The sequence below is a fragment of the Suncus etruscus genome, chromosome 19, assembly GCF_024139225.1.
Source record: "Suncus etruscus isolate mSunEtr1 chromosome 19, mSunEtr1.pri.cur, whole genome shotgun sequence".
Taxonomy (NCBI): domain Eukaryota; kingdom Metazoa; phylum Chordata; class Mammalia; order Eulipotyphla; family Soricidae; genus Suncus; species Suncus etruscus.
Window position 1 is genome coordinate 43,933,572 of NC_064866.1, and position 16,974 is coordinate 43,950,545.

Sequence of the window (16,974 nt, forward strand, 5' to 3'; positions counted from 1 at the left end):
GGGATGGCTCTAAGGCCCCCCAACAAGCCCAGGGAATGGGTATCCTGGGGCTGTGAGGGGCCAGATTACACATATACACACACACACACATGTGTGACCGCAAACAGTCATGCGCGACTATGCAAACAGACACAGAGACACATACATATGAACCACTGCTGGGGAATTCCAGGCAGCAGGATGCTGTCATGGGCCAGAAAGGCTTGGGGAGAAACAGGCTAGACCCAAGGGGCCATGGGCATGAAGGTGGGGACGGGTGCCAGGGCATAGCCATCCTCCCACCAGCCCCCAGCTATCACCAGGGGCCTCCTACCAAGCCCCCCTCGTCACTACTGCCCAGTTCACGCCAGCTGGGAACTCTGGGTGGGCTTAAGAGAGACACCCCAGGAAGCGAAGTGAGCACAGTCCGAGGGCCACCCTGCAGAGCCCACCCCAGACAGACAGGACAACCAGGACACCCCCGAAGCACCCCCAGACTAGACAGCAGTATGTCCACCCTGGAGAGAGTCTGGAGGGCCGGAGGCACCCCTGCTCTTGCCCAGGGCCAGGGACAGGTAGGCACTGTACTGTTTGCATAGGGCTGGGGCGAGGTCAGCATGGGCACTGGACGCCATGCCCCTCTCCCTGAGCCGCCCTTGGAGCCGGCGCCAGCAGCTGTCCTGGGACACGCAGCTGCCACTAGGCCTGGGCCCCCCACCCCTGGGCTGAAGTGGGCCGGGACAGGCTGAGTTCTCTAGCTGCCCCCTAAGGCAGGCCACGGCCCGGGGCTGCTTTGACCCTCGCCCTGTGCCCACAGAGTGCCTGTTAGGAGGGCGGGCACCGGCCGCTTTGGGGAGGTGATCAGAGGCGGCAAATATGCCGCCCCCGCCAGCTCCACCCTGCCGGGGAGGCCCGGGACAGAGTGACCCACGTGTCTGCCCATCCGCCGGCTGCCATGTCCTATTAAGGGCAAGAGCTCTGGGTTCCAAGGGGCTCCCCAGGGGGCTGCGGGGTCCACTGCAAGGCTCCCCCAGCCCGGGTCCCTCGGTCACAGGCGGGGACTGGCCAGCCCGGGAGTGGCCTTGGCCGAGGTGGCCATGCGTGGCGAGCCCTACCTTTGTATTTCTCCCGCACCTCTTCGTACGCCTGGATGAAGTCCTGCTCCTCGGGGGGCTGTGGGGCGGCCATGCGGGCGGGAGGACGCGGGGCGCAGGGCGCGGGGCACAGTGCAGGGGCGCAGGGCGCACAGGCGGCTCCAGCCCGGCGGCCACTCTGGCCTCCCGGCCGCGCGCCGCTTAAAGGGCCGCCCCGGCCCGGCTCCGCCCCGCACCCAGGATGCCCCACGGGCGAGGCGGGGCCGGGGCCGGGCTGAGTCCCCTGAGCGGCCACCGGGCGCCCTGTCCGGCCCCAGGGTCCCTCCTCCCCAGCGGCCGCGATGGGCGGGCCGGGCCCCGCGGGAGCAGGCGACGCACCGGCCCGGGAGACTCGAACCTGGCCAGACCGGGCCGAGGCCAGTAGTGGCCAGCAGTGGCCACCGGGGCTTGGAGACTTGGGGCGCGCACGCAGGTCGTGCAGGGGCGACGGGCAGGCACCAACGCGCTGTCCATCACCCTCTGATGCCCCACACGCACACTCGGCCTCCCTGCACCCCGCACCCCAGGCCCAAAGGCAGCTGCCACGCTCCGCTCCAGCCAGCCGCTGTGCGCAAGGCGCAGACCCGGCCCTGACCAGATGGCCCCTTTCTGCGCTGCGTCTCCACAACCCAAGCGGAGCCCAAGAGAGGGTCCCCAGCATGTGCGCAAAGCCACTGCCAGCCGCAGAAGATGGCCCGGACCGGCCCGAGCCGGTGGCCTGCAGGCGACGCTCCCAGCGGCCTCCCCTGGCCGCCCGCACCCAGGGGCGCGCACTCACTCCGCACTCACCTGCGATGCGGACCACCGCGCGCTCCGCGGGGTCCAGCACCGCCCCGTTGGCCCCGGAGCCGCCTCCGCTGCGCCGGCAGCGCTGCGTCTTGCCCAGGTTCCAGGGCAGCGTGTCCCCGGGGCTGGGCGAGCCGCTGCCTCCGCTGGACGCGGTGTCCTCGGCCACCGCGGGCCCTGGCGGCTCCGCGTCCTCGCTGGACATGGCTCGGACACCGACGCCGACGCCCGTCTGGGGGACAGAGGAGGGGACAGGTTGGAGAGGCCGCGCATCCTTGCCCGGCTGTCCTTCGCAGCCCACTTGCCTCCTCCCTCCAGACTGTCCCCGCCCGGGTCCCGCATCCCTGGACGCGGTCATCCCCGCCCAGCCTCCAAGGACAAGGGCCACGCCGGGGTAGGAAACGGGGTGCGCCCTCAACCTCCATCAAGACCCCCTCCTGGCCCCGGGTTCCAGCCCGCGCGCAGCCCCACCTGTCCCCCCGCAACGCAGCCCGCAAATAGCCGAGCTGCAGCTGCGTGGGCCGCGGGATCCGGACGGACGCGCCCGCACCCACCGCGGGCGGGCATGCGCTGCGCTTGGCGTGCGAGAGGTGAATGGGGCTCTGTCCCCGGGGGCGCCGGGGGGCACAATGTGGCTCTGTTGGCCTCCTCGCGCCAGCCCGGCCCTGCCCAGCCCGGCCCGGCCCTGCCCTGCCCAGCCAGGCGCACCAGCGGCACCGCCCGCCCGTCCAGTTCCGCAGTCCCGGGCAGCCTCGCCAGGGCCGGGCAGGGGCCCGCTGCGCCCTCCCCGGGGAGGCTGCCCACTTGCCCTCTCCGCCCCGGCGCCCCGCGCGCCCCTGCCCGCTCTCCATCCATCTACCTGGCGTTCCTGCCTGGCCGGCTCCGTGCCCGCCTGGACCGCGCTGCTGCGGGCCCGGAGCGCGGAGGCCAGCAGGCGGGGACGCGCGGAGCTCCGCCCCGGCCCCCAGCGAGTCCCGCCCGCCCGCCAGCGAGAGATGTACTGGGCGCGTGGGCCAGGCCATGGCCATGGCGACTCCACCCCAGGCGCGCCCCTGGGCGGGAGGTGGTCTGGTCGCACCGGCATCAGCGACACCAGCGCGGCGGGGCATCCTTCGGAGCGGCTGCTGGAGTCTGGAAACGGGTTGGCAGCCCTGAATGCGGTCGCCCCCCAGAACCTCCAAAAAGGGGGTCCGAGCAGGGGCACAGCGGTAGGGCAGGGCGTTGCATGTGTCCGGCCCAGGAGGAACCCTACGGTCCCCTGAGCCTGCCAGGGAGATTTCTGAGTGCAGAGCCAGGAGGGACATCTGAGCACCGCTGGGTGTGGCCCAAAGGCCAGTTGGTAGATCAATCCGTCAATAAAAAATCAAGTTTAGGGGCCAGCGTGATAGTACAGTGGTAGGGCCTTTGCCTTGCTAGTGGCCAACCTTCCTTCCTTCCTTCCTTTCTTCCTTCCTTCCTTCCTTCCTTCCTTCCTTCCTTCCTTCCTTCCTTCCTTCCTTCCTTCCATTCCTTCCTTCTCTTCCTTCCCTCCTTCCTTCCTTCCCTTCCTTCCTTCTCTTCCTTCCTTCCTTCCCTTCCTTCCTTTCCTTCCCTCCTTCCTTCCTTCCTTCCTTCCTTCCTTCCTTCCTTCCTTCCTTCCTTCCTTTCTTTCTTTCTTTCTTTCTTTCTCTCTCTTTCTTTCTCTTCTTTCCTTCTCTCTTTCTCTTTCCTTCTTTCTCTCACTTTTGTTCTTTCTTTTTCTTTTCATTTTTGGGCCACACTCGGTGACGCTCAGGGGTTACTCCTGGCTATGCACTCAGAAATCACTTCTGGCTTGGGGGACCATATGGGACGCCAGGGGATCAAACCACGGTCCGTCTAGCCTAGCGTGGGCAAAGCAGACAGATGCCTTACCCCTTGCACTACCACTCTGGCCCCATGCCAGGGAGATTTCTGAGTGCAGAGCCAGAAGTGACCCCTGAGCACCGCTGGGTGTGGCCCAAAGGCCAGTCGGTAGATCAATCAGTCAATAAAAATGAAGTTTAGGGCCAGAGCTATAGCACAGCAGTAGGGCATTTGCCTTGCTGTGGCCTACCCGGGAGGGACCTGGTTGGATTCCCGGCATCCTATATGGTCCCCAGAGCCTGGCAGGGAGATTTCTGAATGCAGAGCCAGGAATGACCCCTGAGTACCGCTGGGTGTGGCCCAGAAACCAATCAATCAATCAATCAAAAGAGAGAGGGAGAGAGAGAGAGAGAGAGAGATCAGAGCAAGTACCAGTGGGTTCAAGTGTTTATTGGAAGAGGAGTGCACAGCAAAGGCTGACGGGGTTGGGAGGTGGTAAGGGGCTCCCCTAGGTTCTGCTGGCCTCTGGTGGCTGTGGTGCACACACCACCCTGTCCATCCCCTGGGACTAAGTGGCCCTGGCTGGACCCTGGGGCATGTGCTGGCAGGTGATGAGGTAGGTGGGCAGCGCCTGTGTGTCGTGGAAGATGACGAAGATGCTGGGCTGGGCCAGGCAGTCCACGGTGCTGTCGTAGCGCAGGGGCATGTCCCCACTGGGGTCCCGCAGAGGGGGCACCCGCAGCCCTTTGTGGCCCTGCGCGTAGTCGCCGGTCAGCACCCGAGCCACGAACACAGCCTTGTAGCCCTGGGCGTCAGGTGGCGAGTAGCGGTCCTGCACCGACAGGGAGGCGCGCCTGGCAAAGTACACGCCCTGGCCGTACAGCGTACCTAGGGCAGGCAGGGGGGAGTCGACGCTGGGAGGGTGGGTGGCCCTGGGCCTGCCTCGGCCCAGCCCCACACACTCCTGCAGCTCCTCACCATTGCGGCCACAGAAGCTGCGGTTGAATCCTTGCTCGCAGATGTCCCGGATGGCCCTGGCTGTCGTGCCATGGTACAGCACGTGCTCCAGAGGGCGGCGCTCGCAGCTCTGCTCCAGCTGTGCCATATGCAGCTCATACTGGTGCTGTAGCAGTGGCTGGGTCACACGCTCCACCTGTGGGGGACGAGGGGGCTCGTGGTCAGGCTCCGAGGGGCTTCCTTCCTGCCCCCCACGCTCAGCCGGAGGCCTCATGCACCCTGTGCAGATTCCACAAGAGCCTCCAGTGCCAGGAAGACCCCAGGGGCCCCATAACTATCCCACGGCGATTAAACCAGCAAAACCAGCACTGTACATCTGTGAGACTGTTCTCAGGCTAGAACTACGGGACCAGCAAGGCCATGACTATGATGGGGTCGGGGAGGCCCTGTTGAGAAAGGGGGAATAGGGCCAGACCGGAGCAGCCCCGCTACACTTCAAGGAACAAGAAGGAAGCCAGAGGGGATATGCCCAGGACAGATCCCCAGAGTCAATGAACAGAAACGTCCCCCCTGGCCAGTGTGCAGGGAACTGCTCTGTCCCCTTACCAGCTTTTGCAGCCAGGTTTTGAACCCAGGAACAAGGGAAATAAAGGCATATTTTACCCAACTGGGGAAATAGAGGCAGGTCTGATCTGACCAGGGAAACAGAGGTGCATCTGACCAAATCAAAGAAATAAGAGGTATGTGTTGTGGTGCAACTGCCATGTCTGTCTCCTGTGACCCTAAGTGTGAGGACAACAATAAGACACCATAGAGACAGGAAAAGAAAGTTCAGACCCACACCAGGAACGGGAAAGCTTTCAGCTCTGAGCAAGGCATGGGGTTAAATGCGGGGGGCCTCAAGGGCTCATAGAACACTCAGCAGTAGAAAAAGCCTGTTCTCGAGGGTGGCCAGAGGCTGGGTGTGGGCCTAGAGAATGAAGACAGAAAGGCCTGAGAGGGGTCAAAGTGACAGCACAGCCAGGAAGGCATTTGCTTTGCACACAGCCGACCCAGGTCTGCCTCCAGCATCCCAGAGGGTCTCTCAAACACTACAGGAGTAATTTCTGAGAACAGAGCCAGGAATAACCCGTGTGTCACCAGGTGTAGCCCACCCCCACCTTCCAAAAAAAGACTGAGAGCAGGGGCCTCTGGATTCTAGAAGATTCTCTGATGCTACGCAGGCCTAAAAAGGATTTCATTGGCTGGCTTCATCGCTGGAATATATATATAACTGTCAGCCAGGAGCTGGGGTGGCAAAAAAAGAAAAAGAAAAAAACAGGAGCCAGAGGATAAACAGCAGCTTGATGGACTGAGTATTCACAGAGCAAAGAGTGAGGAGCTGAAGGAGGTCCAGCTAGGAAGGCGCCGAGACACCCCTCCTCCCCCCCATGACTTCCATGAGGAAGCTGATACCAAGGAGACACAGAGGAACTTGCTCTAGGAAGCTGGCACCCAGCGGCTGCAAAGTGGCAGCTTCCAGGGCGGAGAGAGAACACAGCGGACAGGGTGCTGGTCTCGCACGCAGCAGCGTTGGGTTCCACACTGTCTGGTTCCCCCGAGCACTGCCAGTCATGATTCCTAAATGCAGAACCGGGAGTAACCTCAGCACCACCAAGTATGGCCCCAAAAGGTTTTAAAAATGGTAGCCGATGAACCCACAACAGTGGGGTGTGGGGCAATAGCACAGTAGGGAGGGCTCTTGCCTTGCACGTGGCCAACTTGGATTCCATCCTGGAAACCTCATATGGTCCCCCACAAACCCACCACCAGGAGAGATTCCTAAGTGCAGAGCCAGGAATAAGCCCTGAACATTGATGAATTGGCAAAAAAGAAAAACAAAACAAAACAAAACTAAAAACTAAAAAAAAAGCCAAATCTGCAGAAAGGGAGCAGGGATACAACCCTACCCACACACATACACACAGGACAGCTTTCTGGGAGCTGGTATGGGAAGGCCCAGGCTGGACCACAAGAATAGGGCCCTGCTGGGCCCTACACCCACCATCTCCTCCTCTGGGCACTCAGCCCTGCGCTCTACCTGAGGGACCCCTGGGTCATCCTTTCTACTCCTCTTCATCCAACGCCCGTTTTGCCCTGCTCCAGCCCTGTCCAACTTCACGCTCCCCTCCTAACTGCCTTCAGCTCTGCCTGCAACCTGCCCTTCAGCCTGCGTACACACGCACACATATAAACAGGCATGCGTACACACATCTCCACAGAATCATACACACATGCTCACAGAGCTCTCCCTCTACCTGCCTGTCCAGGACAGCGCTGGGCTTGGTCCTACTCCTCCCGTTTACCAGCAAATTGGTAGGGAAGGTACTTGCCTTGCAGGTGGTCGAACTGGATTCCATCCTGAGAACCTCATATAATTGCCCCACAAACCCGCCAGGAGTTATCGATCACTCCACGAGAGGGAGGTTTAGCTCTCAGGGTCTGGAAAGGCCCCAGTGGCCAAGTGGCAGAAAGCTGCTGGCAGGCTGGAGAGGCCGGGAGCCCAGGAGGCAGCCCCCACCCCACATTTATGGACGGGCAAATCCACTGAGTAGTCACCAGAGGGCAGCACCACCCCAGAAAGCTGCAAGAGGGTCAGCAGAGTGTGGGCCCCAGACGCCCTAGGGCCTGAGTGTCTCAGCTGTACAGCGCCAGGCTTCAGTGGCAAGTGTACAAGCCCCCGCCGCGCCTGAACCAGGAGGCTACGGACAGGCCACACTCACCCTGACCACACGGATCTTGCAGTGGGCAGCATCCAGGGTATCCAAGAAGGGCTGAACCACCGTCTGGAACTCATCGCTGCCGTCCGCCACAGGTTCCAGCCTGCCTAAGGGCACCTTCCACTGCGGCTCTGAACCTGACCGCAAGCGGATAGTGGGAGGTGGGGACAAAAGGTGTCAGGGAAGGCTAGGGAGATATAGCCACTGAGTCCAGGTCCAACCCCGTGTCCTCAAACGAAACAGGGCAAACTCACAGGTGGGGTTGGAGGTCACAGCAGCTGTGGCAGGCAGGCACTGACTGTGGGGGCCAGTCAGCAGGGCTGCTAAGTGGCGGGCTGCCCTGGCTGGCTGTTCCCCAAAGCCACGGAGGATGATGCAGTCCCCGCGTTGGGCCACAGTCACACCGTGGCACTGACCCAAGCGATCCTGAAGCTCCTCAGAGGGCGGCTCAGCCCAGGGCCCTACTGTCTCCTCCCGGCGATGCGTCTCCAAGGCGGCCTCCAGAGCCTGGTGCAGAGTGTCCACGTCCTGCTCAAAGGCCATGTGGACCCTCAGCTGGGCACTGCCCCCAAGTCCCTCAGTCCGGAGCACGTGTTCCTCGAGCATGGGAGAGTCCAACAGGGAGAGGGCCAGGGCCTGCTGCAGCGCCCGCGAGTCCTCCTGGACAGGGGCTGCCAGGGAGCGGTGCAGGGCCAGCTGCAGAGCTGCGGCCTCTTTCAGTCCAGCCTCAGTGCCCGGTGGCTCTGGCTCTCCCTCCAGGGTCTCCGGTGGCTCCAGCTCCTCTTCCCTGATCGGCCTGTCCCCCAGCCCCGAAGGCAGACAGTCCTCCCCAGAGTGGTCCCCCAGCGCGGCCAGCAACTCCTGAACCTCCTCTGTGTCAAGGAGAGATGCCACTTAGAGGACAGAAGGTTGGGGGCAGGCAGGCCCAGAAAATGCCCAGATTTGCCTCTTACCCAAGCTTAAGTTCTCCTGGCCGCCACCTGTGTCTTCTGGTGGCCACACTGTGTGAGAGAGGGTCTCCGTGGGGTCCACCTAGAAGGAAGAGAGTCAGAGTCCCCTTGGCCCCCCAAGCTTCTAAGTGGGAGCAGGGGCAATTCTGGCCATACCTCAGTAGACTCGATGCCCAGAGTGGCCATAGTCAGATGCTCCGTCCCGAACACACACTGGAACCGGGCCTCCAGGTCCTGGAGCAGGTTCTGACCGTCAGGGCTTAGCAGGAAGTTGGCACTACCTGGGTGGCCCAGGCTCAGTGTGTGGCAGCTCACACTGTCCAGAAGGCTCAGCAGAAACTCCTCGGCTGCCTGGCACGGGCCCGGGGCACCATAGATCTGAGGGGTGACAGGTGGCGCTTTGGGGGCTCCAGGTCTACATAGAATCCCACGGGCCACTGGGAAAGATGGCTGAAGGGGATGGCCAGGGCAGGTGTTTGGTCACTCACCTGGAAACCAGAGAACTCGGGGCCTTCACACGGGACCAGGCCCACATCCCCCAGACCAGCGAGCAGGTCCCCATGGTACAACTGCAGGAAGCGCAGGGCTCCAGGCTCCATGGACAGCTGCTTCTCCACCTGGCCCACCTGTTCGAAACACTCTGCAGCCTTGGAGCTGGGCCCCCGTAGCTGTGTAGGAGACCCCGGGCAGGCCCCGGAGCTCAAGGGGATTCCCTCGGGCCTTTCCTGGTCCAGAGGCTCTGCAGCTCTGGAGGTCTCTGAGCCCTCTTCAGGCCCCAGGCTCACTGTCCCAGTACCCTCTGTGGTCCCTGTGAGGCCGGGGCCCACAGCCCTTTGGTCGCTGTCCTCAGCTGGGCAGCTGCTGAGCAGCTCAGGCTCCAACACATCGTAGTGGGGGACGAGGCGCAGTTCCTTGCCCTGGAGATGGTGTTCACGCTGCAGCACCTGCTCGGCCGCTAGACAGAGGGAAGGGGGAGCGTAAGGCTCCCAAGGGCAAGTGTGCGCACGCAAGTCACATGTATGAACACGTGTGCCATGTGTTTGCATAAATCACATGTCAAGCCATGTGTTGCTTTGTACACGCGTCCTGTTGCAGTGTCATGCATGTATATGATTGTGAAGACATGTTGCGTATACACTGCTCGTGTGTGGACATGTATACACACAAATCATTGTCATGTGAAAATGTTACGTGTGCTTGTATCATGTATGACACATGTGTCGTTTATGGTCACGTGTGCAAGTGGACAAGATTAACTTGAGGGGCCGGAGAGATAGCATGGAGTAAGGCGTTGGCCTTTCATGCAGAAGGTCAGTGGTTCCAATCCCGGCATCCCATATGGTCCCCCAAGCCTGCCAGGAGCGATTTCTTAGCACAGGGCCAGGAGGAACCCCTGAGCGCCGCCGGGTGTGACCCAAAAACCAAAAAAAAAAAAAAAAAAAAAAAGATTAACTTGAATATATACCCAAGCTTAACTGTAGAACAACCATCATAGTAATAAATCAGCCATTTTTATGAGCTGTGCAGTGCTTGAGGGAAAATTACTGTAACTTAGACCACTAGGCCAACTGGCGGCAACATCTGCAACTGCAAATGCCCCCCATACAGAGGTAGGAGCAGGAAAGGTATTGTAACCCAAGCCCCTAGACTGGGGTCGCCAAACTTTTTAAACAGGGGGCTGTTGGTAGAGGTCTTTGGATAGGTCCTCATATTGCCTTCTTATTAGATGTCTCTCAATTGGTTCTTTTGGTTTACATCTTAAAAAAGATGTTTCCGGGGCCGGGCGGTGGCGCTCGAGGTAAGGTGCCTGCCTTACCTGCGCTAGCCTAGGAGACGGACCGCGGTTCGATCCCCCGGCGTCCCATATGGTCCCCCAAGCCAGGAGCGACTTCTGAGCGCATAGCCAGGAGTAACCCCTGAGCGTCACCGGGTGTGGCCCAAAAACCAAAAAAAAAAAAAAAAAAAAAAAAAAAAAAAAAAAAAAAAAGATGTTTCCCGGGGCTGGAGAGGTGGCACTAGAGGTAAGGCATCTATTTGCCTTGCAAGCGCTAGCCTAGGAAGGACCTAGGTTTGATCCCTTGCATCCCATATGGTTCCCCCAAGCCAGGGGTGATTTCTGAGTGCATAGCCAGGAGTAACCCCAGAGTGTCAAACAGGTGTGGCCCAAACCTGACCCCAAAAAAAATTAAGAAGAAAAAAGATGTTTTCCCATTGCCACCTCCTCTGGCATTTACCCCTCCCCTTGGGGGTGGGCTTTGTTTTTCTCGATAAAGGCTATTCAGGTGGCCCGGAGGAGGAGCTGTCATATAGGCTCATGGTTCCACATGGCTTGTGGGTGAGCTTCTGGCCTGCTATTCCTTCCCAACTGTGTGTGGATTATTTCCTGTGTTGTAGTTGCTTCCAGAACTGTGTCTCTATTCCTACCCAGAGAGGTGGCATGCGAATTCCTCTCCCTCTCTGGGGATGGTGGAACACACAACCCACCATTCAACAACTGGTGCCGAACAGGGGTCTCTTCATCTGAGGGTGAGGTGTTCCTTTGGAGCATCCTATCTGCTCTTTTTGAATGGATGATGGTGATTAAGTGAATAATTCCACCCTTTTGTAGAAATACTGGGTCTGGGCCTGGAGAGATAGCACAGCGGCGTTTGTCTTACAAGCAGCCGATCCAGGACCAAAGGTGGTTGGTTCGAATCCCGGTGTCCCATAGGGTCCCCTGTGCCTGCCAGGAGCTATTTCTGAGCAGACAGCCAGGAGTAACCCCTGAGCAATGCCGGGTGTGGCCCAAAAACAAAACAAAACAAAAACAAAAAAAAACAAACAAACAAAAAAAGAAATACTGGGTCTGTGTGGTTTAGAGCTTTGTCTATAAGTTGGCTGTGGACCAAAGTGCCAGGGAAATTATTTGATTATGTTCCTGCCTTTTCCTTCCCAGATATAACCATAAACATTGCAGGAGTTTCCATCTGTGTAAACATTGTCCTAATAGGCATGTGGATAGGCTAGACATTAAAGGATAAAAAGGATAAAGAGTTCTAAAACACCTCTCATTTTGGAAGATAAAGGTATTATTTTCTGTAGAATCATGGGCCCAAACCGAAAGAATCAATTGAGAGACATCTAATTAGAAAGCAATATGAGGACCAATCCAAAGGCCTCTACCAACAGGGGGCCAGCTCACTCACTGTCTCTTAGATCATCAGAGAACAGGATTATAGATAAAAAAAAAAAAAAAAAAACAGGGCCCGGAGAGATAGCACAGAGGTGTTTGCCTTGCAAGCAGCCGATCCAGGACCAAAGGTGGTTGGTTCGAATCCTGGTGTCCCACATGGTCCCCCGTGCCTGCCAGGAGCTATTTCTGAGCAGACAGCCAGGAGTAACTCCTGAGCAACGCCGGGTGTGACCCAAAAAAAAAAAAAAAGTAATAAAAAACAAAAACAAAAAACAAACCAAAAAAAACACCTGGGGGGCCCGAGAGGTGGGGCTAGAAGTAAGGTGTCTGCTTTGCAAGTGCTAGCCTAGGACTAGCCTAGGACAAACCGTGGTTTGATCCCCCAGGGATTTCTGAGCGAGTAGCCAGGAGTAACCCCAGAGTGTCAAATGGGTGTGGCCCAAAAACCCTAAATAAATAAATAAACAAATAAACAAACCCTGGGCCCGGAGAGATAGCACAGCAGCGTTTGCCTTGCAAGCAGTCAACCCAGGACCTAAGGTGATTGGTTCGAATCCCGGTGTCCCATATGGTAGCCTGTGCCTGCCAGGAGCTATTTCTGAGCAGATAGCCAGGAGTAACCCCTGAGCACCGCTGGGTGTGGCCCAAAAACAAAACAAACAAACAAAAAAACCTGGGGCTGGACAGATAGCATGGAGCTAGGGTGTTTACCTTGCATGCAGAAGGACAGTGGTTTGAATCCCGTCATTCCATATGGTCCCCCAAGCCTGCCAGGAATGATTTTCGAGAGTAGAGCTAGGAGTAACCCCTGAGCACTGCCAGGTGCTACCCAAAACCCAAAAATATGAAATTAAATAAATAAATAAAAACCTGGGCCGGAGTGACAGCACAGCCAATTTGCCTTACGTGCAGCCAATCCGAGACAGACCCAGGTTCAATCACTGGCATCCCATATGGTCCCCTGAGCCTGCAAGGAGCAATTTCTGAGTGCAGAGCCAGGAATAACCCTTGAATGCCACCAGGGGTGGCCCCAAACCAAAAATTAATTAAATTATTAATTAATAAAGCAAGCTTTAAAAAAACTATGAATAAATTCCTATGCACATGTTCCATATCATATTTTGAAGTAAAAAAAAAATCTAAACAGGGGCCAGAGTGGTGGCGCTAGTCGTAAGGCAATTGCCTTGCAAGCACTACCCTAGGAGGGACCAAGGTTCGATCCCCGGCGTCCCATATGTTCCCCCAAGCCAGAAGAAATTTCTGAGTGCATTGCCAGGAATAACCACTGGGTGTGGCCCAAAAAACCACACACACACACAAAAAAATCAAAACAGGAACAAATACAATATTAAAAATGAAGAAGTAAAGTCAAATCGACAAATATGCCAGTATTTCAAGATGAACTGTGGGCCTGCTTTTGGCAGGTCAAAGTTTGAAGACACCTGCCCAGGCTGAGAGGAGGAGCTCCAAGACAGAGAGAAGGGGGAGTCAGAGAATGTGGCGCAACTCCTACACATGCATACTAAGGCCTGGGACAAGGTCAGCTGCTAAGCAGGACATGCTAAGCAGGACAGGCAGTGGCAGCAAAAACACCCAGGGGACAGGATAAATGTCTTTAGTGGGCTGCATGTGGCCTGCAGGCCATCGTTTGGGGACCCCAGTAGACCAACTTGCAGCACCTGCAACACCCATAACCAAAATCATCCATCTGCCTACGAGATGCACTTCTCTTGCACTTGAATCAGAGTTCCCCAATCACCCGTCAATTGATTGTTTTTTGGGGTTTTTTTGGGTCACACCTGGCAGTGCTCAGGGGTTACTTCTGGCTCTATGCTCAGAAATCATTCCTGGCAGGCTCAGGGGACCATATGGGATGCTGGGATTTGAACCACCATCCTTCTGCATTCAAGGCAAACACCTTACCTCCATGCTATCTCTCCAACCTCACCTGTCAACTGAAAGGAAAAGAACAAAGCGGGTTAGCAGCACCCTGAATTCCAGGAACAGGTTTCTTCCAAATGGGGGCAACCAAAAGGCATTTGATGCCCCCAGAATTCTTGAGCTTTGTGGTTTGAGAGTGTAAAAAAGGCATGAACTAGGGCCCGGAGAAATAGCACAGCGGCGTTTGCCTTGCATGAAGCCGATCCAGGACCTAAGGTGGTAGGTTCGAATCCCGGTGTCCCATATGGTCCCTCCATGCCTGCCAGGAGCTATTTCTGAGCAGACAGCCAGGAGTAAACCCTAAGCACCGCTGGGTGAGGCCCAAAAAGAAAAACAAAAACAAAAAGGCTTGAACTAGCAATGGGGCAATGGGGGTTGCTTTCTATGGAGATGGGTCTGACTGGTCAGTTTCTGGACTCTTTGGGGGGGGCTTGTCGTGAATTCCTGGAGACAGAGAGCCTGCCTTGTGTGGCCTTTCAGACACCAGACCCTAACAATGGGGTGTATGGTGCCTGCGTTCATTCATGTGTTGCATGCACATGTCAGTGTGTGCACAGGTTGAGTGTCTGTGTGTCCATGTGTTAGCAGGCCTGGCTGGGCAGTGCCACTCACCCTGCCACTGCTCAAAGGTGGCCACGGTGCCCCCACATCCGGGCAGGCTACGCAGACCCTCCAGGGCACCCCCGCCGCTGCGCCGCTCACTCTCGAGGTACAGCTCCAGCAGTGCCCGCTCCACGGGCAGCGTGGCCCCCACCACACGCACTGCGCGGGCTTGTGGCACCCGGGCCAGGGACACTCGGGCCCCCTTGAAAGACAGGGCGCAGGCCTGCTCCTCCAGGACACGGAAATCTGCGGAGAGGGTCCATCAGCTCAAGTCACAGCCAGGGCCCCGGCCCCTCTGGCACACTCACCTGCCTCCGAGAGGGGCCAAGGCAGCTGGACCAGGGCACGGTCAGGGCAGGGGCTGTCGAGAGCCTGGCACGGAGAGCATGGCCCCGGGAGCCCGGATGCCCTCAGCAGAACCTGCATGTGCTGCTCTAGACTCGGGAGCGTGGTGCCAGGGGGCAGGCCGAGGAGCAAGAGGCGGGAAGGGCACCATGGGGGTGCAGGCCGCAGGCTCAACTGCACACCACACAGACAGTGCCCCTGGGCCAGGACCCTGGCAGCATCTGAGGAAGGCGAGGAGGGACCATGAACTGGGGGGCACCAAGGGGCACCCACCTTGGGGCTCTCCAGCCACCCCTCACCTTCCACCTGCTCCCCTGGCCTGAGCCCCTCACCGGTGCCCTCCTGGAAGGTAAGCACACCCCCGCTGCCCAGCCGCTGCCAGCCCTGCACCGGGCCGCCCCCCGAGCGCCGGCGGTTCTCGAAGTACAGGGTGAGAAGTTCGTCGCTGACTTGGGGAGTCAGTCCGCTGAGCTCCAAGGCAGCACCCTCGGCCATGGCTCCTCCCAGGCCCCTGGAAGGCCCCAAGCTCCCGGCCCCCACTCTGGCAGGGCAGCCCAGCAGGCACCCAGGCCCTTTGCAGCAGGCGCGGGAAAACAAAAGTGAAACCTAGGGTCGGGGGCAGGGCCGGACACAGGCCCCACCCCGGGCCCACAGCAGCGTCCCAGCCTGGGAGGTGGTCCTGGGGCCTCATCCCTCAGCTGCTCTGGACTTCAGAGTCGGGGCACCTTCCCATGGATCTGTCCTAGGCTGGGCCACTGCCTCCCCCGACCCCACAGCAGCAACCCCAGCCTCTGTCTGACCCCTGAGCAGCATAGGGGGGACTCTGTGGTCTCCCTCCCTTGCTGCCTGCAGAGGGCACTCCTCTCCTGCCGTCCCTGGGTGCCCTCAAGTGCCCAGTTCAGAGGAGCGCAGGGTTCCTGTTTGCTCACAGGCCCCAGCTGGGAAGTGGAGTTGCATGTTAGGACGTTTGGCCTGTCCTGCCCAGTGACCACTGTACTGTCCACCTGTCCAGGGCTTCCAGCTCACTCCACTACCCCACAAAGCGGGCAGCGTCAGCCCAGGAAAGTACCAACAGCTGCCACTACACAGGGCAGGTGAAAGCCAAGGTTCTTGGGAGGAGCTGCCGGACACTGTCCTGCCTGAGGATCTACCCAGGCCCTGTCCACACTCACCTGGGCCCCTTCTGTAGTTCAGTAGACAGACCCTTGCACCATGCCCACACCCTCTGCCTGCCTGGGGCCACGGCCCCTGTCCCCTCTGCTGACTCTTGGTTGCAGATTTAACTTGAGGCCCAGAGCCATAGGACAGCCTGGAGGGTGCTTGCCTTGCAAGGGACTCAGTCTCCAGCACCATATGGTCCCCCAAGCCAACCAGGAGTAAGTCCTGAGTACAGAGCTAGGAATAAGCCCTGTGTTTGGTGTGGCCAAATAAAACAACAGCGACGAAATAACTTGAACTTTAGGCCAGAGTGATAGCATAGTGGGGAGGACAGTTACCTTGCCTGTTCTTGTGTATGTAAATATTTTAGGGGATTAGTATGTTACTGACCCTAATCTGATTGGTGATTGTGCCCTACCCTAGGGTGTGACCTGGCATTCTGTCCCCACCCTAGGGTAGGACCTGATTCTGCTTCCACCATTGGTTGGTATCTGATCTCACCATTGGGTGGTACATGATTCTGGGATAAAAACAAGGGTCTGTGGAAGGCTCGAGGCTTTTTTAGCTGGAACTGAGGCTGAGTCTTTGGACTTCAGTCTTGTCCACCGAATAAAGCTAATATTTCCACAAGCCTGACTGTCTGCGAGCTGTTTACCAGCCGTTTCACCTCAGAACCGTCGGCTAGACAGGGTGGCAGACGCGTGCTCCGAGCTGGAAGAGAAAGGCCTCATCCTCCATCCCTCCATCAGTCAACCTCTTCAAGGGCTGGCTTGCAACACCTGTGAGCAGCCCCAGTTTGATCCCTGGCATTCCATATGGTCCCCTGAGTCCACCAGGAGAAATTTCTGAGCACAGAGCCATCGAGTGCTGCCAGGTGTGGCCCCAAACCCAAACTAACTAACTAAATAAATAACTTAAACCTGAAGATCCCTAAGGAGGGGCTGGCGAGGCCTCGGGTTCCATTAACAGCGACTCACGTCAAATCGAGGCCTCCGACCCACCCGGGGCCTTTCTCAACCCGACCTGGACTCGGCGTGTGACTCTTCCTTTACTTTGAGGCTCCCCAGCTGTGGAGAGCATCTGGTTCTCTGAAACTCGGGCTGGCCCTGCCCTCTCACTCCATTCCCTCAGCTCGTCACTGGGTCTCGCTTTCTCTTCCTGCTGCGTGCGGTCAGGGGCCGAGTCTGCAGCAGCTCGCCTGTGTCCAGGAGGGGCTTTTCCACGGCACAAGCATGCAGCACAAGCTAAGGGTATTTATTGAGCCCGTGGTCGCCACCCAGAGAACCTGCAGCCTTGGAGGGCAGGCAAAGAGCTTGGAGGGGGGAAGGACGAGGCCAGCAAGGAGGAGGTGGGCAGCAAGGCTGGCC

At 58.4% G+C, this 16,974-nt stretch overlaps 1 protein-coding gene across 1 annotated transcript; it reads right to left on the reverse strand.

Annotated features, from left to right (window-relative positions):
- Nucleotides 1–4,157: 4,157 nt before the first annotated feature.
- PARP10 (poly(ADP-ribose) polymerase family member 10) lies at nucleotides 4,158–14,944 on the reverse strand. Its single transcript, XM_049765637.1, has 10 exons — nucleotides 14,782–14,944; nucleotides 14,413–14,670; nucleotides 14,114–14,350; nucleotides 8,877–9,343; nucleotides 8,545–8,766; nucleotides 8,392–8,470; nucleotides 7,693–8,310; nucleotides 7,442–7,575; nucleotides 4,701–4,875; nucleotides 4,158–4,610 (listed from the first exon to the last, which is right to left on the reverse strand). Exons 1-10 carry the CDS (start codon nucleotides 14,942–14,944, stop codon nucleotides 4,291–4,293), a joined length of 2,673 nt encoding a protein of 890 aa, XP_049621594.1. The 3' UTR covers nucleotides 4,158–4,290.
- Nucleotides 14,945–16,974: the final 2,030 nt, after the last annotated feature.

Coding starts and splice junctions, on each gene's coding strand:
- PARP10 (XM_049765637.1), bottom strand. CDS start 14,944: ATGGCCGAGGGTGCTGCCTTGGAGCTCAGCGGACTGACTCCCCAAGTC. Junction 9,344..14,113: donor CACCTTTGAGCAGTGGCAGG/GTGAGTGGCACT, acceptor CCCTCTGTCTAG/CGGCCGAGCAGGTGCTGCAG. Junction 8,311..8,391: donor CCAGGAGAACTTAAGCTTGG/GTAAGAGGCAAA, acceptor TCCTTGACACAG/AGGAGGTTCAGGAGTTGCTG.